The 27845-nt window shown below is 34.1% G+C and overlaps 2 protein-coding genes and 1 pseudogene across 5 annotated transcripts in view; 2 read left to right on the top strand and 1 right to left on the bottom strand.

Moving 5' to 3' along the window:
* The window catches only part of LOC144545362 (F-box/LRR-repeat protein At2g42730-like), a 102657-nt gene that overhangs the window by 26297 nt on the left and 48515 nt on the right, over nt 1–27845 (top strand). For all 3 annotated transcript variants that reach the window (XR_013508480.1, XM_078293961.1, XM_078293959.1), the window contains exon 3: nt 17124–17282. Coding sequence is in view for 2 of the 3 variants with exons in the window: in XM_078293961.1 (XP_078150087.1) it covers nt 17124–17282 (159 nt within the window). In the remaining variant the exon portion in view is untranslated. The remainder of the gene's footprint in view (nt 1–17123; nt 17283–27845) is intronic.
* Nucleotides 2630–12572, bottom strand: LOC144545107 (putative disease resistance RPP13-like protein 1). Its single transcript, XM_078293687.1, has 2 exons — nt 12133–12572; nt 2630–5578 (listed from the first exon to the last, which is right to left on the bottom strand). The coding sequence occupies exons 1-2, from the start codon at nt 12496–12498 to the stop codon at nt 2960–2962; spliced, it is 2985 nt and encodes a 994-aa protein (XP_078149813.1). The 5' UTR covers nt 12499–12572; the 3' UTR covers nt 2630–2959.
* LOC144545076 (L-type lectin-domain containing receptor kinase S.4 pseudogene) lies at nt 24527–26763 on the top strand (annotated as a pseudogene). The gene has a single exon (XR_013508380.1). The product of XR_013508380.1 is annotated as an L-type lectin-domain containing receptor kinase S.4 pseudogene (transcript).

Raw genomic sequence — 27845 nt, 5'->3', positions numbered from 1 at the left:
AAGCAGTTTTATTCACACAAAAATTGAATTTACAGACAAGTCTCCCTAAGCTAATTGATAGAAATATCTTGAATCTCGAGATTCGTTATTGAGCTTTTGATTTATATTTTGCAAAACCAAAGTTTCTAATTAGATGTTTGGTAGGTCAAATTTTAGAACTTTCATTAAATTAAGACTACGAAAGCTCTAAGAGAGAAGAGAAGGCGAATAGGTAGAGCACAAAATGATTCGAGTCGGCAAGATCCGAGGAAGAATTACAATGGTTCCAAATTAATACGAAGGGGGCTCCATTTCAAAACAAAGGGTATAATGGTCAATTGAAAATTTAAAATAATTAAATAAATGATAAAATAAATAAAAGGGGATAGAAGAATGGATGTTAAATTTTCATGGGAATATTAGATATTATAGTGATTTCATTGGGATGTTGGCTATTTTAAAAGTTTAGATGGTTAGATATAAGGTTTAAAGGCTTCACAGGAATACTTTAAAGGGTTAGAGACAGATGTTTAAAAAGCTTGAGAAACAAAAAATTAAAGTGCCTATGGGCTTTTACTTTTTATTGTCAAAAAAAAAATCATAAGTTACATGTAAGGTTTAAAGTCTTGACACAAGTTTAAATGGTTTAGACATAGGTTTAAGTTGAGAAACATAATTTAGGATTTTTACTGTTAAAATTTTGTTTTCAATAAGTTACATGTAAGATTTAAAGACTTGACACAAATATTTTAAAGGCTCTTCCAGTTCTCTGCATTATCTTCCTAGTTTTCACTAGCTCTCTCGTATTTCCTTGTACCAAGGCTGCTTTTATTAGTTTGAAGGAAGTATTCAAACTTTAATTGACATGATAATTCAATGAAAGTCAAACCAGTATATTTTAAGTGGTAATAAGTTGAAATTTTTAGTAATAGATAAAGTGAGAGAAAAATCTTTTTTGTTTCTTTCATTAGTAATTAAATTAAAAATTGCAAATTTATTTTGTCATTTCAGCTGATCAGTGCGAGAACATTACAGAAAGCCTTCAGTTCCATTAGGCGCAACCCGAGGCCAGCCTTACCTTCGACGAAACTGCGGTGAGTATTATAGTTGTGCTCCTCCTTAAGAAAATTCCGTAGAAGATCCCTGGTTACGTGAAAGAGTCGGAGTAAGAAGAATGCAACAACGAATAAATGTGTGTGTATAAATAATAATAAGGGAGATTTATATATATGTATATGTGCTGAGGAGGGGATTTCATATATTAAGATTGTAATGGGTACAATTAATATTGTGCCAAAAACTTGTGTTCATCTAAGTAAATCTTCCAAAGCCATCTACATTGCTTGCATGCAGTAACAAGGAGAGAGGTCAAGCAGCCCCACTTGAGTCTAATTTTGTTATCCTCAAGTGATTATGTTGGTTGAAATAAATAATTGTGATTATGTTATCCCCATAAGCAAAGAAAATTGTATCCATTTATTACAAATCATTAACTAAATTAAAATAGTATAGTCATTTCTATTGAGGATCTCCAGGGCACTATTTATTGTTCCATTTGGCAGAAAGGTAATACATCGTCAAAAAAAAATCTGCAAAATAATTGGACACAAGAACTTATTTAGCAGCAGCAAACAAGTAATATAAAAATGTAATGTTCAGTTGTTGAACCAGGAGCAGTTTAATCAGTGGATAAATCCTCAAGGTGGGGGCGGACCCAAGAATTTGACCATCAGACAAATTCGGTCTGATGCATGGTCTGCACGAATCTTGAAGAGGATTTGATGGTTACGAGCGGGAATCAGAACAAATTTGATCCGATGGCCATTAGACAGCCCCCTCATGGGTTACTAGGATTAGTGTGCCTCCTCCCTCGCACGAGCTGGAAAAAAATTAGGGATCCAAATTACTTACCAGAGTGGAGGACTGGTGGTCGTCGATCGCTGGTTGACCAGAGGAGAGCTGCTCTTGGGCTGACAGAGTGGTGGGTGGACCAGAGAGTAGAGGCAATTTGGACCAGAGCGGATGCAACTCACGGATTCAGTGTTTTTTCTTCGTTACAGAGCGGAGGCCATTCACAGATTTGAATTTTCTTCAGCGCGATTTGGATTGTGCTCTAGCAATTTTTCTGGCGGATAGGTCGACTGCGAAAAATAAAAATTACAATCAGTTGGGCTTGGATAATCTATTAGCGGCAACAAGAGTAAGCAAATCCTAACCCTGAACTACACTAGGTCTGCCATTATATAAAGGATTTTGGTTACAGAGAAGTCAAAAAGTTTAGTGGTCTAAAATCTAAATATTCAAATATTAATAATATATTCAAATTTCGAGCAAAAATAGGATACCGGTACGGGCACTGGTACAAACCCAATCAGTACTGCAAATTTAGAAGCATCCTAGAGAGAGGTGAAACAGAAGGGAGCTATGCCGAAAGGGGAATGGTAGACTCAGGTTTTATGTGTTTTCTGGTGGATATGGCAGCAACGAAACAAATTTATATTACATATTGAGGTCAGATGTATTGGGGGGGAACAATTTTGCAAGAAGGAACATTATGGTTTAAGTTTTGTTAAAATAACCCACTTTTAAGACTTTAAAAAAAATACTATTAATATTACAAACCTGATTAGATTGATTGCCAATTCCAATATCAAGGTCAGGGCAGCCGCAACCACGAACACACACGTAACAAGGCCCAGATGGAATCAACCCATCAGGCAGAACACAAAGCAAATCACAATATTCGATTTTCAACCTTGTAAGTGATGAAATGCTCTGTTGGCCGATATGTGGCTCAGTAGATTCCACCAACTTCAGTCCATCCATTTTTAGTGATTTCAGGGCTTAACAGAAAGAAATTTCCAGTGCAGCCAACATATTCAGATCCTCTAGTCCGGTAATCAACTCTAGGTGGTCACACCATGAAATCTGAAGTTCTTCAAGCTGGGAGGGAAACTGCTCCAGCTGTAAAACTCGAATACTATAACATGCCTGAAACTTGAGGTGCTTTAGAGTGTGAAGATTGCCGTGGAAGAGATTGAATATTGTCACAATATTCTAACAAGACTTCTTGAATTGATTGCAAGGAAGATGGATCTCTCATCCATCCTGGTACTACGGCAGAAGGATAACATCTTACTCGAAGTTTTTTTAGGTTAGGATGTGGATGGAGGCATTCTAACAAGGAAAAATCTACATCATCTATATCAAATAACATGCCCTCACAAGATTCTGGAGGTATGATGCTTAATATCAGTGCTGATTTCAAATCGTAATTTTCATAATCCCAGCATAAATCCAAAGTTTCAAGTTTGCACTTATTTCTTAGGTTAGCATGCTGGGCATCTTCTAAATTGCTCATGTTACCTAATCCTTCAAAAGAGAGGTTTCCTTTAAGGTCATTCATATCCTTTAACCAAGCTACAGTTTTAACTCTTAACCAAGCTGCCATTGACTTTATTGCCGGAAAATTAACAAGACCATGAGGCACATAATCAAGCTTGCAGTTGTCTTTGACCGAACCACTCAGAGGCAATAAGTTAAGCTCTTGTAAATTACAGAGACAACCAATTGAATTTGGCAATGCTTGAATCCGTGTAGAATGAATTGCTAATGCATGAAGGTTATAGAGATTTTGGAGATCTAAAGGAACTTCCTCTAAATTATCACTTTTAATAACTAATCTCAGTAAGTTACTAAGTGAACATAGTGATTTAGGTAGCTTCTTAACTTCTCTAGATTGAATATATAGGAACTGTAAGTTAGCAAGATTACCAATAGTTTCTGGTATGTATTCAAGAAAAAAACAATCAAGAATTAATGTTTGCAGATTGTAAAGGAACCCAATGGATAATGGCAACATTTTAAGACGTGAAGCAGTAATACCAAGATAGGCAAGATGCTTCAACTTAAAAATGGAGTGAGGAATCTTTGTCAAACCATATCCTTTCAATTCCAATACCCTAAGTGCTTCAAAGTTAGGGAGGTTGCATATGGTTACGTCTGCTGAACATTCTTCATGATATTCTAAGGGCTTCAAACTTAGATCCATTGCCTTTGTATTGTTGATACAATGCTTGTGTTTCATATTTTCGCCGCATTCTCTCAGATCCGTAGAGATTCTTAAACCCTTTAGGTTTTGTTGGAGAATTTGATTTACATATCCCGTAAAGCCTCTTGCATATTCATAATATTCCAACATCTTCGAATTTAGGTCCATTGCCTTTGTATTGCTTATACAATACTCGTGCTCAAAATCTCCGTCGCATTCTCTCACATCTACAGAAAGAGTTCTTAAACCCTTCAGATTTTGTTGGAGAATTTGATTTACATATCCAACGAAACCTCTTACATATAAATGGTATGTTTCTCGTGGAACGCTTCCCTTTTGCATATCAAATGGCTGATTAATCTCCATTGAATAATGTTCATTTTCGGAATTAAGTCGAGCAAGGTCATGGATTATATCATGCAACTTGCAACATTCTAAAGATTGATCTGAACAATCATCAAGAAAGGATTTCTCTTTTAACTCCTCATAATATTCAACACCAATTTCTATTATTTTTCTTTTGCCCCTGGATTCGATGTAGCCATGAGAGATCCATAACTCTATCAAATTCATCTTGTGTAATAAGTAATCTTTTGGATACATTGAGCAAAACAAAAAACACGGCTTAAGGTGTGTAGGTAGATGAGCATAGCTGATCTGAAGTGCTGGGAATATATCATTCGACGGATTTGATTCCCAAAGATCACTTTCTAGAATCTCTCTCCAATCCTCTTCATATGTTTTATGCCTAAGGAGGCTTGCAATTGACTTCACAGCCAATGGCAACCCACCACACTTTCTCATTATCTCCCTTCCTATACCAATCAAGTGTCTTGGTATAGTGTCACTTGTATCACTCAATGCATAATGCTGAAACAACTGCCAGCACGAATCTTCAGGCAAGTCAGTTGGCCTAAAACATGTTTTTGTTTGCATGACCTCTGCAACCATTTTATTTCTTGTAGTCACGAGAATTCGGACCATCTTTGCTTCTTTCAAAGGAACTCGAAACAACTCCCAAAGACTTTGATTCTCGTTCCACACATCATCTAGAACAAGCAATATTGTTTTTCCCTTCACAATTTTTGCAAGCTCTTCTTGTAGTAAGCTCAACTCACTCACACCATAATTGATTTTGAAGATTGATTCAATGGTTGCTTTGATTAGTCTCCTGACATCAAATTCTTCAGAGATACATACCCATCCAAATAAATCAAAGCACTGGGAATCTCTCAAATCTTTGTAGACAAGTTGAGCAATGGTGGTTTTTCCAAGGCCACCTTTGCCAACGATCGAAATGACTGAAAAGGACTTTTCTTTTTCAGATAGTAACAAATTGATGATCTCCTTTATTTCAGCACCTCTACCAAAAATGCTCGCCTCATCCACCATGTGACTCGTTGGGGGTCGTAAAATTTTGTTGTTAAGACGCTTCAACCCATCACTCTCCCTTAATTGGAGAGCCTCACGATCCTTCGCTATTTCATCAAATCGGCTTCTTATTTTATTAAGCCGGTCTACCATGCCATCAGGAATTGGAACAATGTACTGGCGAAAAAGAAAATTACATAAGTAAATCAAATTTGTATAAGTTACACTAGTTCCTTTTAATTTCAATAAAAAGATTGCTTCTAGTTCATTTCAATGATATTTCTTATTTAAACGAAATGATTTTTTCAATGTAAAAGCAAAAATTAACCAGCATATAATGTTTTTAGTGTTATTTCTGTTATGATTCAATTCTATTAATAAGTCCATTAGCTGCATAATTAAATTTGTCGGTCCGTATTGCTATCCAAAAATAATAGCGATTAATAATGGTTGGAGCATTAGGTTAGTATTTAACTTACATCAAAAAAAGTTGGGGGAATTTCACGTATAACCCTCAAAAACTTCAAAATTACGTATTTCCCCCTCTAAATTTTAAAATTACATATTTCCCCATCTAAACTTCAAAAATTCACATATTTACCCATTTTGTTGTCTTTTATATTAAAACGTATTATAAATTTATAAAATACCTATTTTACCCTTTTATTAAAAAACATAAAATGCTCATCCAACTCCAATTTGCATCTGAAGGTTTCTCTACTGTCCGAATTGCTTTAAGATCTGTGCACGCTAGATCAGCACAAAACTTGAAGTGAACACACACATGAATATTGAAGCAATATGCACAGATCTTAATGCGATGCATGCAGATCAAAATTGCTTTGAGATCTGTGCAGGCTGGATTAGCACCAATCTTGAAGCGAACACGCAATAATCTTATTGCGATACACGTGGATCGGGCGGTAGAGAAACTCTTCATATTCAAATTTGAGTTCGATGGGGTGTTTATAATTTTATTGAAGGGTAAAATAGGTATTTTATAAATTTAGAATGAGTTTTAATATAAAAGACAATAAAGTGGGTAAATATGTGAGTTTTTGAAGTTTAGAGGGAGAATAGGTAATTTAAAATTTAGAGGGGGGAATATGTAATTTTGAAATTTTTTAGGGGTATACGTGAAATTCCCCCAAAAAAGTTATGTAATGTGTACAGTAAGTTGTATATATGCTCAATTATAAAGTGATCACTACGTTTTAGAACAAAGGATATTAGTGCGTGTTGAAGTAGCAGCTACCATAGAAGGCCCAAGACCAATTCAGCAATTAAATCAAGACTGATCTAGAAACATGTCAAGTTTTCAATTACCGACTTATAATGTCGGTTATGAGAATTGTGCTAGAAAGTGTTGTTGGCTTTTGGAGCTCTCAACTTGCTCGTTTGACTAGATTTGCAAAATATATATAATTGCATTTTACAGTTTTTCTTTTTTAGACGTGTGCAGGTTCATGACAACTGAAGATACAATAAATACACATCAAGGATGAATCAATGAACTGCAATATAACATCAAGGATGTGGTCATGAAGCACAAGAGAATGGATAGCAAAATCATAGCTCAAGATTAAGGACTAGGGCTGCAAACGAACCGAACTGAATCGAATTGGGCCTATAGTTCGAATTCGAATTCGAAATTATTTCGAACCGAACTCAGTTCGAAATTGAAATAGATTTCAAACCTAAAAGGCCAGTTCGAATTTGGTTTGGTATAATTCGAACTAGTTCGATTTGATTCGAAATTAGTTCAAAATTGAAAGCTTAAAGGGAAAGAGAAAGCTTAAATTGAAAGCTTAAAGCTTAAAGGGAAATAAATCTGCTGGATTTCATGAAAGAAGAGCGATTTTAAAGCTTAAATTGAAAGCTTAAATTGAAAAGCTTAAAGCTTAAAGGGAAATAAATCTGCTGGATTTCATGAAAGAAGAGCGATTTTAAAGCTTAAATTGAAAGCTTAAATTGAAAAGCTTAAAGCTTAAAGCTTCGAATTCATGGAAGAAGAGCGAGGAGGGAGGGGAGAAGAGGTTTTCGGGCTTGCAACTTCAAGGGAAATAAATCTACTGCAATTCCCAATCCCTCCCTTCATTTGTTTAGGGCCTGTTCGGCATGGCATGGAATTAAAGTGGAATAGAGGAATTGTAGTATTGAGAAGAGAGGACTATTCTGATATATTCCAAATCTGTTCGGCAACTTCACGGTGGAATAGTGACACTCTTTTTTCATTAAAATAAAGAATTAAATTTAAAAGTGCTCCACTTTTCTTCCTCCTCTGAAAATGTGCACATTGAAATTGAAAAAAGTGGAAAAGAATCTGCCACATCATCCAAATATGAGTAGAAGTATTTCTTTAGTCTCTATTCCACTCCAATTCTTTATTCCAGCTCCCCCTTGGAATTAAAAATCTGGGAAAAAGCTCTATTATGATGCTTCTATTCTAACTCATTCCAGCTCTGTTCGGCAGGAATTAGACCTTAATTCCTGTCTATTCTTCTATTCGATGTGTACCGAACAGGCCCTTAGAGATTTGTACATAAAAGGTAACTCCTCTTTGAGATTTGTGCATTTTAAAATTTGAAGGGAGGGATTTGGAATCGCAACAGCTTTATTTCCAACTTCAGGAAAGAGGGCCCCACGCATTGAATGCGCTCACAGGGAATTTGGCCACGATTTGCTGGTACGCATTGAATGCGCCAAGATTAGCTACAGCGTAAACGAATTGGGCCCACGAATTGAACTACAGCGTAAACGAATTGGGCCTAGTTCCGCACTACAGTGTAAACGAATCGAACTTGTCCAGATTCGCGAACCACACGAATCGAATTGGGCCTCGTTCGAATTAGAAATTGAATTGATTTTGAATCAAACTGATTTGAATTAATTTCGAACCAAATTACTTTCGAATCGAATTATTTTTGAACTTTTTCGAATCGAACTCGAATCGAATCACGAATCTTGAATTTTTTGTGCACCCCTATTAAGGACAATCAATCTGTAAAATTGGTAAAATAAGCTTGAGACTGACCTAAGTGAGGCCTACCATTGCATCGGTCTAGGGACCGTTGTAACGAAATAAATAAATTCGCAGAAATGACTACGCCGGATTAAATCGGAACCAAGCAGCTCCAGCCGGAAGTTGGGACAGAGACTTCCGTTGTGGAGACCGTTGTAACTGTCCTTGACCGTTATAGATCCAAACTTGTTCAAACTACCCTACCGTTGTAACGGTCCATGTACCGTTGCAATGGTCAGCACCCCCAAACTTCATTTTTAACAGCTCTCTATAAATAGAAGCTATATCAAGGTTTGGATTGACACTCTAGCCGCCCCTAACTTCAATATTTCTTATTATAGATCTAGAGAAAGCCATTAATACTTGTGTGCTTAAACTTCAATACTCACAATCAAAATTATTCTAAGTTTCCGTCAATAATAACATTAAGACACACTCGAACTTTATAACTTAGACTAAAATTTAAAAATGCCCTATTCACCCCCCCCCCCCCCCCCCCCACCCTCTAGGTGCCTTTGGGACCAACAAGTGTATGCTATATTTTAATATGTGTATCATGAAAAAAATGATTTTGATTTCTTTTTAGATTTCAGCCAATACAGTCCCGAAATGACAAATTTGACACCACTTTTGCTATCCATATGTCGTGACAATTTATTTGAGATCCCACTTGCATATCTTTTCTCTTAATTATCACCTTGTTAATACTATTATTTATTGGTTATAGCTATTCACTATTCCACACATACAATTCAAACAACATTTACTAATTCGAGTAGTACATTTTTCACACTAATATAAAAATCGCTATTTTTTCCCTATTTTTATTTAATATCTTCAAATTTCATTATTCTAGTTATTATAGCTCCCATCCAGACGCATATCCTTAATAGAAATAAATTTAATTATACTATCTCTTCTACTATACTCACGGTTAATTCAAGTTAATATTCAACAGTGCGTTATATATGATAAAAACATTATTTATTGCTTAAGATGTAAATGATCTATAATAAAAAGGGGGAATTTCACGTATACCCTTCAAAAACTGCAAAATTACGTATTTTTCCCTCCAAATTCTAAAATAACATATTTACCCTTCTAAACTTGAATAACTCACATATTTACCCAATTAACAATAAACTACGATTGATTATGATTAATATCCTATAAATTATAATTAATCAAGACGTCCCTTCCAGCCTTATTTTAGCGCCAAAAGGGTACCCTAACCCTTCCCTTCCACTTCTCTACGTCAAAAGGTTTCTTCTTTTCAAACACATTTTCTCTAGAGCCAAAAACTATTCTTTTCCAATGCCAAAAGCTCTTGATCGCTCCCACATTCCAATCACCTTGTTGGAGATGGCATCCGAAGAAGAAGAGCCCTTGAGATTTAGATGGGAGCTTGGACCGGAGGAGGAAGAACACTCGAGACCTAGATGGCAGCTCGGGGTAGAATCACCCACAAGAATCAGCTCGTCGGTCTTATTTTTTTTCCGATACTTTCAACTTGTTTTCTTCTCTTCCAGAATTTCAGTAACAATTACAATAATAAGTTTGTAAAGTGAACAAATTAAGATGACATCATGTTATAAACTAAGAATTAAAATATGACTACTTAAAATCAAGCTTTTTTGGTACTGTACCAGTAACAGGTTCAAGTACACGCTGGTATTTTCCATCAAAACGACAAGGTTGCTCTATTAATTGAACTATTTGACCATGTTGCTTTGCAAATTTTTTTCTTTTATATAGTTCATTTTGTTGTACATTGTCACCTAGTTGCATTTCCTTTATAATACATAAAATCTAATTTGTTTGAACGTGCATAGCGATCCAGTTTGATGAAAAATTGGATAAGGATTAGTTGGAATAACTTGATATAATGATCATGTGAACAGAGTTACATGATTAATGAATTTCACTTGAATGTTGAAACCTTAATTGAAAATAATTACCAGTTTGTCCCTTTTGTTGTACCAGTCATAACACTATAATTTGCATGAAATAGCATGTGTTGAATTTTATAACAGGAAACAAATTACCATTATTCAGAATTCAATTTTGTGGAGGCTTGGGTTTTAACAATATATTTTCTATATTAGACGAGTTCCATCTAAATATTACAGGATAAGATTGAAATATGGAGGCTTCTTTCGGCAAGTTAAGAATTCTTATATGAAACGATATTATTTTGGCTCCCAAAAATGCATTTACACAGATATGAGCTCATACAACTTGGAACAATTAACTGAAGAGGTGATGAACAATTACCCATCTAAGAGTGACATGGTTTTCTTTTGTAATTCAGTTTTTTTTTCTTTTTGTTTTACATACGGTAATCCTGACCCTTACCTTTCCTTCAAAAACAATGGGAAGGAAAATAGGAAATAATATACTAACATATAGAATGTTGACAATCTTGTATCTTTTAAATTAGGGGACAAGGAAAGAATCAAAAAGCACATCGGGGTAAGAAGTTGAAGTCGTGCGTTCCAATGCAATACCAAGCTCAAATGCAAGATAATGTTTGATTTTTCCAATAGTTGTGATATGATCTAATTGTCTTTTGGCATGTTTTCTTTTGGGGGTGAAAGTATTCATGATAACTAACTTTTGTTGTACGACAATGACGATAATGTTTAATTTCGCTAATAATTTTGTTTGATTTATGCACAATTCTGAATTAATTTGGCTAATGATTTTGTTTGAATTATGCACAATTCTTCAAATGCTTGAAGTAGATTCATTCCATTCTTTTTTCTGGAATAACCCATAGGCATCAATTAAAAATAACAATATAAGTACTGGTACATGAAGTTTAAGAGAAAGGAAAAAACATTAGAGGTTCTGGTATCACTGGTACAATAATCAAAGACATAGTGGTAATGCTAATATATTCATTCCTAAGTAAAGTGAAGTACCCAAATTGAAAAAAAAAAAAAAAAAAACATTACTGGAGAAGAGAAAATACAAAGAGGAAATTAATTAAAAAAGAACATGTTACATGCTTACATTGCTAATGGAATAGAAAAGAACTAAGAAAAGGTTGGGAGAGAAATAAGAAAAGTTGGGGAGTAACAGGATATACAAAATGGAGGCTGAATAAAAGGTTGGGTGAAATAAAAAAATAACGTACATAAAACAGAAGTCAAACTTGAGGAAACAGAGGTTAAAAGTTAGATTATGTAACTAGTTATATGTTTGTTGGACATTATACATGATTAATTTGAATTTGGGCATATATGATCGATATATATTAAAATTGTAGTGGGTAAATATGTAAGTTATTCAAGTTTAGAAGGGTAAATATGTTATTTTAGAATTTGGAGGAGGAAATACGTAATTTTGCAGTTTTTGAAGGGTATACGTGAAATTCCCCCTAATAAAAATTGCTAATGACTAGGCAACCCAAAATAGTGGCTTGACTATATCTGTGTTTTTGTTTCCGAAAAATAGAAGTCGGTGAACTCACTCCTGCTATTTTATTAAACAGGTGTGTGAGAGACACATTTTTTTTAATAAAGAGTAAAATAAGTAATTTTAAATTTAAAATGAGTTTTGGTTAAAAAAAATAACGAATTAAATAAATTTGTGAGATTTTAATTACTTTATTTTGTTGAAGTACTCTAATATATTTCAGTATTTTTTAGATATTATTAATTTTACGAGAGTTGAGTAAGCGTCTCTATATGTATAAGGCACTAACCTTCGTCAGCTTTTCTTTGAGAGAATCAGAAGCCTGAGAAGCTTTTCTTGCCTCTGCTTGGAGACTTGTGACCTCGTACCGATACTCGCTGAGCACATCCTCAGCATCATAAGCGACCTTTTTGATCTCCTTGAGCCAGAGCTTGACAGAAAGGTCTCTGATCTCCCTCTCCTCAGCATCATATAGTGTGGCCTTAATCCACTTGAGTGTTTGCATCAGCCTCTCCATATCCTCCTGAACAGCACGCCCCTTTACTGAGTTATTAGAATTTGATGAAGACGAAGAAGGAGCGTGCGCAGAGGCTGTAATTGAGGGGAGCAAATTGGTGGCTAGAGAAAGCAGAGAGGTTATCAAATTCCCTGCCATTTTGCACGGAACAAGTGTGTAACTATACTATGCGTATGCTCTGTTCCTTAGATGTGAGTTGTAGAAATGAGAAATGAGTATAAGCAAATTCCTAGTGGTTTCTGATTTCTGAATTAACGCACTATTAAATATTAATGAAGCGTTCCTTTATCGATATCGCCGCTTTATATATTTTTTTAAGCGCTACTTTATGTAAGTGTAGTGGGTGGTTGGTTAACTTTCCAAAAAACAAAACGCTGTATTTTTTGTATTATTTGAATTGGTAAACTAGCCATTCATTGAATCCACCGTACAAAAGGAGATAATGCAACGACTTGAGTCAACTAATCCAACAATCTAAATAAATTTCGCTGTGAAGCTACAAAACAGCCAAACAAACATTGACCAGAGGTCAACAGATAAATGAAATCATTGAAGAAAAATAACAAAAGGAGAACTTCACAATGCGTAGAAATTTGATACGCAATGGACAAAATTTGAACCAACAATATTAATATGCAGGGGCGGATCTACTATAGCACAGGGGGCAGTTGTCTCCCTCCGAATTTTGAGTTTTAGTGGTGATCTATTGATACCGATCAATTTTGTCTCTCTCTGAAAAAATTTTTGCTCCTCTGGATGTTTGATTTGTAATTCGGATTAAATTTAGTGTTAAAATTAAAATTAATTTCTTGAATTATGATTGATAATATTAGTTATAAGTTATAGAATCAAAAATTATAAGTCAAATATTGAAAAATATAAGTTAAAATATTATTTTTTTTATCAAATATCCAATTAGTTAATAGGTTTAAATCCAATAAGCTATTTAAATCCGATTCGATATTTTTTTACTCATCCCTGATAAAAATCCTGATCCGCCCCTGTTAATATGTGAAAATTAAACTTCTCAAGGTCTAAGATTACAATGACAGTATACTCCTTAATTATCGTTGGATTACAGTTGTATTAAAAGGAAATTGACAATGTGGGCTCAATCACTTAGCTGTCTCATTTAAAAGCCCGGGTTGTATCGCTGACAGTGTGGTCCGTACTATAAGGCTTATTCCTTTTAAAGTCATATTAAAAAGGAACTGTTGTTAGAGTAGAAAAAAACTACTGTGTTGTGCTGTCATTAAAAATATCAAGGAGTAGTCACGGCACGCGAATGGTCATGTCACGTGAGTCATGTCGTACCCAAACGTGTCTCACGTGACTTGTGTGACCATTTAATTATAATTTAAGTTCGTTTAGTCAAGATTCACTATTTAATCAATGTCTAACGGTCCCAATTATACATGACTCATGTGACTACGTGCCGTGACTAGATTTTTCACGTGATGTACCGTGTCGTGCCAAAATTTCAAATGATAGTCACGACACGCGAATGGTCACGGCACGAAACACACAAGTTACGGCACGTAACTCATACACATGTCGTGCCATTACCATACCATAACCATGCCATTCCATAACGGAGCCCGGCTCTTTAAATTTTAGAAAACAATATTTATGTTGGATAATTTAGATCAACTCCGTTAGATTATCCAGTAAATTGAATTGTCTCAATTCTGTCGAATAATCCAGCGGAATTGCAAGAAGTTGAATCTCATTCCGTTGGATGATCTAGCGAAATTGTAACTTACAGCAGAATTACAAAGTTACAAACGAATAAAATACTACAGAAGTTATCCAGCAGAATTGGTCTGAATTTCTGTTGGATAATTTAACATAAATGTTGTTTCTGAAAATTTAATTAAAATCATATTAATTTTAATTTAATCTTTTGTATATGTTATTAATAAAAATTCCGGGGTAAATTATAAGCTCTCGACAGAACAGTAGTCAGTGTTTATGTCACTTCATTTTCGGTGGAGTGGGGTCACGGTGTATAGTAGTCAGTGTACCACCGCTCATGGATATAGTTTTTAGGTTACATTGTTCTTGGGGAAAAAAAAAATTAGGGTTTTGTTTTTGTTTTTTTCAACCACTCAATTTTACATTCAATTTCCTTTTAGTTCCATTTTACAGGGGTGTAAACGGATGTGAATTATCCGATGGATATCCGCTTTGAATCCGCTTATAATCCGAATTCGTTTGATTTGGATATTACCGGATACGGATTCAGATATTTTCTCAATATGTTGAACTGGTTTGAATACGGATTCAAATATATTATCTTATTCAGAAAGTATCTTATTCAGAAAGAGAGCAAATATCTGATAACTATCCAAAACGGGTATCAGAATCTATTCATTTAAATCCACTATGCCTTTGAAAGGCTTGGTAGTGAAATCCACCTCATGCTATCATTTTTCAAAGACTTGGTAGTGGAATATAACTCAGCTCATCACGTGGATTAGAGAAATTTTCTCCAATCCACTTGATGCTCGTAAAATTAATGAAATGTCTCTAAAAAAAACTACTATATAACCTCACAACAGCTGTTTATTCATTAGTTGTGGGACTATTGATTAAATATAAAATCGGACAACAACTCTGTTTTTTGTCTTCTTTTTCTCTGTGGTATTACTTAAAAAAGAATGGTCTTTTGATTATAATATTTGTATTATATTATATAATATAAGTGGATTATTTAAGTGAATTATTCATATGATTCGATTATCCGATAATTATTCGTTTCGTATCCTTATTTGAATTCGTATTCGTGGATTATCTGTTCTGTATCTATATCCGTTTAAAGCGGATTTGGTTTTCAATTTTGATATTCGTTTACTATCTATATCCGTATTCATATTCGGAGCGGATACGAATATGATATCAGCATTATTTGCTCCGAATCCGCTCCATTTACACCCCTAATTTTACTCCATACCTGTTTTGGATAAAAGAGCAGCGGTGTGATGCTCCATACCTGTTTTGGATACAGACAACCATTCGAGCATTATTAGACAACTATTTGGATGTATTAGTCCATGTCTAGACATGAAAGTTTTTTAATAATATTTATAGAGTGAGTCTATGGTACTATGCATATTACGATTTGTAACCGTGCTACGGCTCTATATTCGAGTTTTCAAATTCTAACGGTCGATCGGAACCATTCATCTTGTTTTCCATATTAATGTGTTTGGAGACCAAATTTTACATTTCTTGAAAAAAATTTAGATTTATTGAAAATCACTGTTTTTGGATGGTCCAGAATTTTCAGATCAAGTGATTTTCTAAATATCTAAAAAGATAGTAAAAAATTTTCAAAAAATGTAAAATGTGGTCTCCAAACACATATTAATATGGAGAACAAGATGAACGGTTCGGATTGACCGTTAGGATTTGAAAACTCAAATATAGAGCCGTAGCACGGTAACAACCCGTGATATGCATAGTACCATAGACTCACTCATATTTATATATATATATATATATATATATATATATATATATATATATATATTTTTTAATATCGGATCCTGTATCCGAAAAATAATAATGGATTTTACCACAATCCACTCTGTATCCAATCCGTGTTCACCCCGACATTCCACTTCCATTTACCTTTTCCTCCTCCATTTCATCTTTGAATTGGAGCCATCCATTTTCTCATTTTTTTTCCTCTCCATTTTCTTGTGCTTTTGACATCATGCAGAAATTTTTATTAATACCCTAAAAAAAAGTTTTTAATGAAAATATTCTCGATTTTTTTTTTTCAAAACTGTCCCAACCGCCCCCCTAGTGAGGTGGTCCACCCATTTTTTTTTTTTTTCAGATCTTAGTATTTTCATTTAAATAATTTTATGAAGTTTTAGTTTTTTTTGTTTATGGTGTATACCAAAAAATTAAGACATTCGATATATTGATGAGTGATGTCGTAACTCTTTATAACTTTAACTTGATTTGTTAATTAGATATCATAAATATAAAAATAACACTAATTAAGGATTTGACTTTATTTCTTAATAATTTATTTTATTCAAATATATCACAAAAAAATATGGTTATACTGTTTCAATGATAATAACTTTTTTTTTTTTTAGAGAAGAATTGAAGAGCAAGAGAGAGACTGGATCTGTTATGAAGAGAATATTCGGTTGTCCTGCATGTCATAAACTTTGCTCAAGGTATGAACTGCATGAAAGAGACTGGATCTGTTATGCCATGAACCATAACACTCGAGTTCTTGATCTTTCGCTCTATGGTTCCGTGCCACGGTACATCTACACCTGCACATCATTAGAAGAACTGTACCTCAATTACCGTAATAGATATTCATCAGTCCAGGCTGTAAATTTTCCTAACCTTAGGAAACTAAGCATTTCTAATATTGCTTGTCAATCTTATGTGAAAAACCTTCGTTCTGGCTGCCCAATACTGGAATTTCTTCAGGTTGATACTTGCAAATTCACTGATTGCGTAATTGCTGATGAAAGGTTAAAGTATCTAGCTATTTTAAAGTGTCAAAGTGAATGTAGAAAATTAGTTATTATATAGCGTATGCCTTAAACAGGTCTTGATTTAGTGTAATATGCAAAATAGCAAATTTCTGAATTTTTGAATTTAGAATTAAATAAAAATAAAGTTAAGTGTATTTATGAATTTGTTTTGCTGACTGCACTTTGAAAGGTATCAAATTCAAGGTTGACTTGATTTTGACTTCTAACCTTGTGTTTATATATTTCTAAATTTAGGAATTGTTGACATCTGATTTGTCGCTCGAATTGCCAATATTTCCGAATCTCAAGAATGTTACTGTTGCTTTTTGTATGTTTTCTTGTTTCCAAATGGTAACTTGTATCCTAAAAAGTTCGCCAAATTTGGAGAAGCTTGCAATACTACAAAATGTATGTGTAATGTTTTTTCCCCCATTACACTATTAGAATCTGAGTTTTTTGCAAGCATTGGACTAGTTTTTTTCAAAGAACGGCCCTTGCAAAAGAAATGACATTTCTGAAATCCTCAAATTTTTTGCAAGTCTAGTCCCTTGTAAATTGTATCCCAGGAAAATGTGTGATCTGTAACCTTGTAAATATTTTCGTCCTACCCTTGTAAATACATTTTGAAAGTCATATATTATAATTAATTGAACGTCCTTGCAAATACTCAACTCCATTCGCTTGCAAATACTTTACCATATTTTAGATGTTATATTTTATTAAAAGTACTTGCAAATACTCAACCCCATTTGCAAAAACTAAAGATAGTTGAAATCAAGTATTATAAATATAATCAGATGGTACGACGACAATTGGTAAACACTTTGGTGGATGGTACAAAGGAATTTGAAAATCTCAAGATCCATTCGTTCAAGTACAAATACTGGGATCAATATTTGAGTTGAATTTTCTGATATGATATCCTGAACTATAAAAAAGAAAGAACAATTCAGTTTTTAATATGGAGTTGCTACTTCTTTTTATTCTACAGAAAACAAATAAAAAATAAACACTCCTCATATTTTGTTCTACAGAAAACAAATAAAAAAAGAACAGACTTCTTTATATTTTTATTTTTCGTTTTATTCAGGAATAATTTGATAAAGATTCGTTTAATCGTATAATTAATTGTTCGGTCCGGAAATTATAAAAAAAACGTTTTATTGGCCAATAAACGTAAATATTATTACTATAATAAGATAAGATAAAGATATATGCTCCCAGATCCAAATGCCACATAAAGATAAAAGACATGCAACAGATCCCCTAAATTAACTATTTTTTTGGGTGTCTAATCGGGACCATCTGAATTGAATCTGTCGCTTGAAATTACTTTAAATGATTTATTGCTCGGGATGTGTGCACTTCACTTCAGATGAATTATTACTGATTCAAATTAGATGGTTTGGATCTAAAACCTAAAAAGTGGGTTAGTACCTGAGGTGCAAGTGTCAAATCTGAACTGTTCTTTTTACTTGACATGAATCTCAAAGCAGACCCTTCGCTTTAATAGGTACCGGATTTAATTTGAATCAGCTGAGATTTTTTTTTATCATACTAAATATATCTGTGTGCGTTCTTCTTCCTGCTTAATCTGGACCGTCTGTTTTGATAGAATGCACCTCAGATACACGGACTCCATATAGTGGGGCGGTCCCCTAGTTGGCTGGAGCTGCTGACCCGTGACAAGTAAAGTAGGAATGGATGGAGGAGATCTTTATTAAAAAAGACAAAAGGAAACGGTCCCCTAGCTAGTTGGCTGATGCTGCTGACACGTGGCAAGTAAAGTAGGAATGGTTGGATTTCTTTCCCATTTATTTTCCAACTATTCTTCTACTTATTTTCCTTCCCATTTCCCTGACTTGACGACTTTGATATTTTCCAACTATTCTTTTACTTATTTTCCTTCCCATTTCCCTGACCTGACGACTTTGACTGAAAAGTCATTCCCTGCTTATAATTACACTAATTACCTTGTTTGCGGCTACGCCGCAAATGTGCAACTTTTCTTTTATTGTTGGACAGATATTTTTTTATGAGAACAAAAAAAATAGATGAGATCAGCTAAGGCATATATACCATTTACACAATATACTTACTCTGCATTCTTGAAGTCGATGAAAGCTTCGGACAACAAGAATTGCAGTTTATATATCAGTTTATTGACATTTATTTTTCACAATAATTAAATTATTTCCCTGCATGTAGGACCAAGCAAAAGCAATACAACTTGACACAAAAGATAACAAATTCACAAACATGAAAATTCAATGAAACAAAAGGTGAAAATAGAAAAGGCTCAATTTTTGTAGGCACTTTAGTATGCCCCTTAGTTGAAGTCAAGTGCAGAGGAGGCTAGTTGAGACCAAGAAAATTCAGTTCAATTCAGACCTCGTGAGATTGATATAATTGCCAGTAAAGGTTGTTCTAATTTTAAGAAAATCATGTCGTAGGTTGTTATTTTTAGTGTCTTTTCCTTTTTTACTAAAGACAAAGCGAATTCAATCTATTCAGTATATTGACATTCATATATGCAATAATCCCATAATTATTAGAAATAAAACTATAATTATTTAAGCTTGGTACATACCTTTGTTTGCAAGAAATACCAATAATGCAAGAAATATTCCTGTTTGAACAAATAAAATAAATGACAATAAAATATAACAATAAAGAATGTAAACCAAGTTTAGTTCATTAAGAAGTTTATTTTCAGTCATTTTTCAAATCTAATTCTAAATCATTAGAGAGAAAATATTAAATCTGGCATCAATTTTTGTATCGATAGGTGGAACTGAAATCTCACAAAATGTCCGACAGATATCGGTAATTATCATTGGTAGTTAGAACTTTTTATTTCTCGATTTAACAAGAATTACATGTGATTGATGGGAATCCTGAACTCAAATTGATCAAATTAACTACATTGATATTTGCATCTTCATTCATAAAACTATATTTGGTTGGCAACTTAGTATTTTACCGGCTGATTTGTTTTACCTGTCTGTCTGAACTGCTACCTAACATCAAAGTAACGACAGAAGAGTACTAGGAAAAGAGTACCAAAGCTTACACCTGAATATTTTTCCCCATTTTACATTACATGCTACATTGTCAAATCGTTGAAAAATTACACTGAATAAGATATAAGCACAAACTGGTTCAATAATATCATCATTGTTCTTTGCCACATACACAAATTTTCACAAAGAAGAACTACAAGGAATTCTATCATAATTACAACATTCTATTAGTTGAAATTATTATATGTAGCCTTCAAAGGGAAAAAATAAGAAATTAAGATTAAAGAATTACATATCTTCCCCTTGAACAATTTTGCAGCTTTGGGAAAACAGGCAGTCATTAGACAAGGTGAAGAGCAAAACCTAGAAATAAGCACAACAAAATTAGAAAATATAAAATAATAAATGTCATCAAGAAAACATCATATCACATATAAAATGTAAGAATATTCTATACTTGTTTTTTCAAAAAACCTATTTGCATTCACTTAAATGTATTTATCTTTTGATCTGACAGAAAATCTGAGGCACAATTTTGTACATCAGGACCATAGTACAGTATGGAAAATGAAAGCTAATTAAGAGAGGGACGAACGATGGAGACACCCTCTTTTATTTTGCCAACAATAGCAGGATGATGTGATATTTTTTTTTTTTTCCAGTGAAGAATTGAGGCCAAGTTTGTATGCAATTATTACATGAATGATAAATCAATACAAGTAATTACAGTTGAAGACCGTACTAAACTTTATAAGATATCCTTCTGGTCCTCACGGAGTGCATACCACTTAAGGCTGCAAAATCGCTTCGGGAAAAAATATCAGGAAAGGAGCATAGTATGTGAACCCGTGGTATGAATTCATATTTTCATTTTCATAATTCTAAGTTCTAACACCATAATTCTAACATTCAAGAAGAAGCAATAAACATGATGGCTATATGAAAATCACTAGTGAAAAAAATGGAATTAGGATCGGTTATATACACATATTAGTATCGGAATACAACCGATTCTAATCAAGGCGATACTAATACTCCAATAATCTGGATCGGTTAAAGAACCGATCAAAATAGTGGTATTAGGATCGGTTCTTCTCTACCACCGATCCAGATTATAACTATCAGGATCGGTTCTTATAAACAACCGATCCTGATAGTGTATAATCTAGATCGGCTATTTAAAATAACCGACCTAATTACTACTATCAGGATCGGTTGTTTAAAACAACCGATCCTAATACTTTTTTTTTTTTTTTTTGCAGAACTAACATTTTGTGAATCCAAATATAATGCATTATTGATATTTATATATTGATAGCCTATTTAAATCCAAAAGAAATAATATTACATATCAGGATTAAAAGATATTACACCAATATATATTTAATATTACATATCAGGATTAAAAGATATTACACCAATATTTCATAGCACAACTATAAAACATCTTAGAACGAGGAATTCCTCATGCCATACTAGCAATTGATCAGATTCACTGTCCCTGTTTATGTACCAGTGATATGGTTTCAACAAGCACCAACTAGTTTCAAGTACCGACTAATCTTTACGAGTACCACCACTAGTGAAAAATAAGGAATCAGGATCGGTTATATAAGCCTATTAGTATCGGAATATAACCGATCTTGATGAAGGCGATATTGATACTATCAGGAGAGGTTTTGTATTTTGTACCCAACCGATCTTAATAAGTACCTATCTAGATCGGTTATATCGGAGAACCGATCCTAATATTTTTCCCCCGTTTTTTAATACCAATTAAACAAAACACAATTAGTATCGGATTTCATTAAAATTGATCCAGATGAGACTATCAGGATCGGTTCTACATAAAAACCGATCTTGATAGTTAAGTATCTGGATTGGTTTTTCTTGTAAAACCGATCTTGATATAATTCTCTAAAAAAAAAAAAAAAAAAAACTTTTAGGATCGGTTATAAAAATAACCGATCCTAAAAGTTTTTTTTTTATTTTTTTTTTATTTTTATTTTTTATTTTAGAGAATTAGGATCGGTTATTATAAACAACCGATCCTAATAGTAGTAATCTGGATCGGTTGTTTAAAATAACCGATCTTGATGTTTTATTGAAGCTAAAAAAAATATTTTTATTTATTTGACTAGCTTCCATATATATTTTGCTAGCTAGCACCCTAAATTTTTTTTTTTGCACACTAAGAAGTAATAATCAAATATCATATACACATCATAAATTAATTATCATACACATCTTAAACTATTACAAAAAATTCATGTTCATACAAAGTTTTGTGAGGTATTACATATTATAACAAGAAATTTAAATCCAAAAAAAAATTAATTAACAAACATACAAGTGACTAATTGGGCTATTTCTTCAATTAACACACATTTATGCAATATACACATTTATGCAATTAATGTAAAGCACAACAATAAAAAAATCAATAATTACCACTTTTGCAATCACATCACTTGAGATTAAAAAAGACCCTAAAAACAAAAACAAAGGTAACAATTAGATGGAAAAACATTTTCCAATAAAAAATACAAAAAAATGTGTTTTAAAAGTATAATAATGAGAAAATTAGATAAAGCTAATACCATGATAGTTGATCGGCCGGATGATTAAGTAACTTGAGAGAGATGTCCTCAAGACTGTAAAACAATATACAAACACCATTAATTAATTTTTGAAACAATAAAAAAAATTAAAAACTGACACAATTGAGCCGGAGGTGTGAGAGGCTCGGCTTTGAGAGGAAGAGACGGAGAGAAAGAGAGAGAGAGACACGGAGGAGAGGGAGAGACGGAGACAGAGAGAGAGAGACAAAGAGTACTGAGGATTTGAGAGGAAGATACGGAGACACAGAGACAGAGACGCTAAGTTGAAAATGATAAAAATAATTGTTCGGTCCGGAAATTATAAAAAAAACGTTTTATTGGCCAATAAACGTAAATATTATTACTATAATAAGATAAGATAAAGATATATGCTCCCAGATCCAAATGCCACATAAAGATAAAAGACATGCAACAGATCCCCTAAATTAACTATTTTTTTGGGTGTCTAATCGGGACCATCTGAATTGAATCTGTCGCTTGAAATTACTTTAAATGATTTATTGCTCGGGATGTGTGCACTTCACTTCAGATGAATTATTACTGATTCAAATTAGATGGTTTGGATCTAAAACCTAAAAAGTGGGTTAGTACCTGAGGTGCAAGTGTCAAATCTGAACTGTTCTTTTTACTTGACATGAATCTCAAAGCAGACCCTTCGCTTTAATAGGTACCGGATTTAATTTGAATCAGCTGAGATTTTTTTTTATCATACTAAATATATCTGTGTGCGTTCTTCTTCCTGCTTAATCTGGACCGTCTGTTTTGATAGAATGCACCTCAGATACACGGACTCCATATAGTGGGGCGGTCCCCTAGTTGGCTGGAGCTGCTGACCCGTGACAAGTAAAGTAGGAATGGATGGAGGAGATCTTTATTAAAAAAGACAAAAGGAAACGGTCCCCTAGCTAGTTGGCTGATGCTGCTGACACGTGGCAAGTAAAGTAGGAATGGTTGGATTTCTTTCCCATTTATTTTCCAACTATTCTTCTACTTATTTTCCTTCTCATTTCCCTGACTTTGACGACTTTGATATTTTCCAACTATTCTTTTACTTATTTTCCTTTCCATTTCCCTGACTTAACGACTTTGATATTTTTCAACTATTCTTATACTTATTTTCCTTCCCATTTCCCTGACCTGACGACTTTGACTGAAAAGTCATTCCCTGCTTATAGTCTATAACCAAGTGTCTCCACTCTCCACTCTCCACTTGTATGAATATGATTGTATCTAAGGAGGACAATAATTAATAAATTATAACTTTGACTTTGATCAAAGAAAAGGGTCTGCAATTAATCAAGTATCACCATCATAGGATTTCTTTCTTTTCACATTCCCCAGTCAATCTAAAAATCAAAATCATATCGTCCATGAATTTTACAGCATGAATTTTAATATAAATTGAAATCACGGACCATGAATTTTAAACAAAGCTGAAGCAACTTTCAAGTCTTCAAAGTTGAAAGTAACATGGCAAAGGAGTTCAAACCAAATTCTCAGTATTCATTTTAAGGTACTATATTTAATTAATTTGATTACAATAATTAGTTCTTTTTTGAGGAAAAAAAAATCATGTTACTATTTTACAATTAATATTTCTTTGACAAATTTAATTATTATTCAATTTTTTCTGTTTTTTTTTAAATACAAAACAAGCTTCTCCATAAAAAAATAAAAATAAAAAACGAGTTTCCGATCTTATTCGACGTCCGATTCACTCGACTCCGATTCTACGGTCAAGTGAGATTTTGTGAACCATGATAACTACTCTTTGATCAGTATCAATACCCCGTCCGATCGTTTCGTCAAAATATATACATGTACAACCACAAGTAGTGTCTTCTTGAACTCGTTTCTTCAATTTAGGAAGAAGGAATTGATTAATTATACTATATATCTGCCTAAGTTGCAATTAAACTTGCAGCAACGTAACTAGTATTTTAAGTTTGGAAAATTCTAACTTGTTAGTAAACTGAAATTTACATTTTTCTCACTTCTCTAGCTATGTGGCATACTCTAATAACAATTAATTGGTGTCTAATAAATCAATCTAACTGTTGATATTGCAGCTGTTCAATCAAAAAATGGTTTCATGGGCCATTGTATTTCAGTTTGTACTCTTCTTGAGTTATTTCTCACTTCATTGCACCAGTGAGAACTTCATCTTCAATGGATTCAAACAAGCTTCCAACCTGCTAAGCTTAGATGGTGCCACACAGATAACAATGGATGGCTTACTACAACTAACCAATGACAAACAAAATATCATTGGCCATGCTTTCTTCTCATCCCCAATTCCAATGATCAAAACTAATAAAAACCTGTCGTCCGTAATCTCTTTCAGTACATCTTTCATTTTAGACATCATTAAGGTGGGTAGTGTTGGAGGCCATGGCCTAACCTTTGCGATTGTACCCTCTAAACAACTCCCCGGGGCTTTTTTCGGCCAGTACCTTGGCCTGCTCGGGCCTAACAACAATGGAAATTTCTCAAACCATGTTTTTGCAGTAGAGTTTGATACAGTTAAGGCCAGTAAACTATTTAATGAGACAGATGGAAATCATGTCGGTGTTGACTTGAACAACCTGAAATCAAACATCTCACAGAAAGCTGCCTATTATACCAATCAAACTTCTAAGGTTGAGTTCGAACTTGAGAGTGGGCAACCGATTCAGGCATGGATCGACTACAATGGCACCAATAAGATCCTTGATATAACTGTTGCACCTCTTTCAATTCCTAAACCTGCCCGGGCCCTAATTTCATATCCGGTAGACCTCATACATATTTTTGAGGAAGAAATGTATGTTGGGTTCACTTCCTCGACGAAGAAACGAGCAAGTTCCCACTATATAATAGCATGGAGTTTTAGCACCGAGGGATCGGCCCAAGCCATTGATATCTCTCATCTACCAAAATTTCCACATCCACCCAGTGCAATGTCATCTTCCAGATCTAAAGTGATCAAGATTGGCATTTTATCCTCCATAGGGACTTTAGCCTTGATCGCCCTTTTAATCGGAGTCTCATTGTACCTACGACAAAGAGCCAAGTTGGCTGAGACAATTGAGGATTGGGAACAGGAACACCCCCATAGGCTCCAATACAAGGACCTTTACAGGGCAACCAAAGGGTTCAAAGAGACCGAGTTAATTGGATCCGGGGGATTTGGTCATGTCTACAAGGGGGTATTTCCAAAAACTAAAGAAGTAGCAGCCATAAAGAAGATCTCTAGTAATACAAGGCAAGGGTTGAGAGAGTTTGTCGCGGAGATATCAAGCCTAGGGAGAATGAGGCATCGGAACTTGGTAAAGCTGCGTGGATGGTGCAAAAGAAACCAAGATCTTCTCTTAGTATACGAGCTCATGCCTAATGGTAGTCTTGATGCACTTCTTTTTCACCGTAACAACGAAACAAGGACCATACTTACATGGGAGCAGCGCCTCAACATCCTTATGGGTGTTGGATCAGGTCTGCTCTACTTGCATGAAGAATGGGAGCAGCTGGTTGTGCATCGAGATGTCAAATCCAGCAATGTCTTGCTTGGGTCAGACTTGAACCCAAAGTTGGGAGATTTTGGGTTGGCCAGGTTCAATGAGCATGGTACAAACCCCAATACAACACATGTCGCGGGTACTCTTGGTTACATGGCTCCAGAGCTGTCATACACAGGCAAGGCCACAACCAGCTCAGATGTATTTGCTTTTGGGGTGTTGCTCTTGGAGGTGGTATCTGGCAGGAGACCAATTGAGAATAATAAACCAACTGATGAGATAAACTTAGTTGAGTGGGCTAGGGATTGTGAAGTAAAAGGTCATCTGACGAAGGCAATTGATGCCTGTATTGCAAAAGAGTGTGATATTAAGGAGATAGAGATGGTGTTGAAGGTGGGGCTAGTTTGCTGCCAATCTATTGCAGAAGTTAGACCCAGCATGAGACAAGTGATACAGTATCTCAATGGCACCGAGCAGCTCCCAGATGATATGAAGCTTGTGTATCTTAATCCCGATGCAGCAAACTTTGCTCCCCAGAAATCATCCAATTCATATGCTGCTGTGTCAGTGGGCTCCCTACAGGAAGGAAGGTGAACTAAAGCTGAACTGCACTTGCAGAGCCCGGCATAATATATAGATAGCGTGCAACTAATAATCGATGTAGCTAGTTTGTTTAAACTAAGATAAAATTGCATTATTAGTGCGTACTGTGCATTGTACTTTTAACTTGTATTTCAGTGATATTGGCTAATTCATTGTTATTCAGAGCTTGTAGTTAATAAGCACAAGGTGCATGTACCGTTCCCATTCCAACTATGCTAAATTGTTCACAGCAGTATTATGAATTATGAAATTGCACCTACAAGTTGTAAAATTCATAGAAGGAAAAATCGGCCGAACAGATTTTGGAGCCAGTTTGTTGGCATGCAGTTTTTTAGATAAAAATCGGGTGAATTGGGTTGACTTGACTCCGCGGGTTGAACTGAGTTTTATTTCCAAATCAGTTTGATTCTCACGATTCAAAGCAATTAATTATCTCCTAGTTGAGGGCGATTCTGTTTTTTTTGTTTTTTGTTTTTTTTTGCATCAATTTGGGTTTATCTTGAAGAGTCATCGAGAATGTCATAAATCAAATTTGAGACTGAATCAATGAGCGGATGGAGAAGGTCAGAAGAGAAGGGAAGGGAAGGTCAGAAGAATGGGCAGGTAAACACCATCGAGAATGTCATTAGTCACTGTACTGAGTTTTTGTATCAATAGAGAAAAAGTTTATAATTTGTAATTGGCATATATAACTAATAATTAAGTTTTGCTTTTTTACTGCAAGTTGCATTTCTTGCCAGAGTTCATATCCATTTATATTATGATCTAATGAAAACCACATTATATAGACTCTCTTACACATTATTTACACATTATATAGACTCGTAGAAATTTTATACACACTCTACTATTATTAAATGACATTTAATCATCTCATTAACCATCTCTATTTTCTATATATATTTTTCATCTTTTAAGACAACCTAAAAGATCACAACATGCATCTAGAGAATTCCAATACATTTATGACAATTTTAGAGAGTTCACACATTAAGTTTACTATTTCCAACAGTTTTCTCTTTGAAATGCCCATTTGTAGAATCTCACTTTGTTCGTTAGCAAATGAAGGTGAATTTAAGTACCAATTGATCTTCATTAATCTCAATTGTTATGTAAGGTGAATTTAAGTACCAATTGATCTTCATTAATCTCAATTGTTATGTAAGGTGAATTTAAGTACCAATTGATATTCATTAATCTCAATTGTTATGTAAATCTCAACTGTCCACATGAATC

Source organism: Carex rostrata, chromosome 27 (assembly GCF_964058835.1).
Source record: "Carex rostrata chromosome 27, lpCarRost1.2, whole genome shotgun sequence".
Classification (NCBI taxonomy): domain Eukaryota; kingdom Viridiplantae; phylum Streptophyta; class Magnoliopsida; order Poales; family Cyperaceae; genus Carex; species Carex rostrata.
Note: the sequence above shows the minus strand (reverse complement) of the source record. Positions and strands in the feature narration are given on the sequence as shown.

What these genes read in the sequence shown, in the direction of transcription:
- LOC144545107 (XM_078293687.1), bottom strand. Translation starts at nt 12,498, where the DNA reads ATGGCAGGGAATTTGATAACCTCTCTGCTTTCTCTAGCCACCAATTTG. An exon ending in TCAAAGAAAAGCTGACGAAG is followed by an intron (nt 5,579 to 12,132) that starts GTTAGTGCCTTA and finishes CTTTTTCGCCAG; the next exon opens with TACATTGTTCCAATTCCTGA.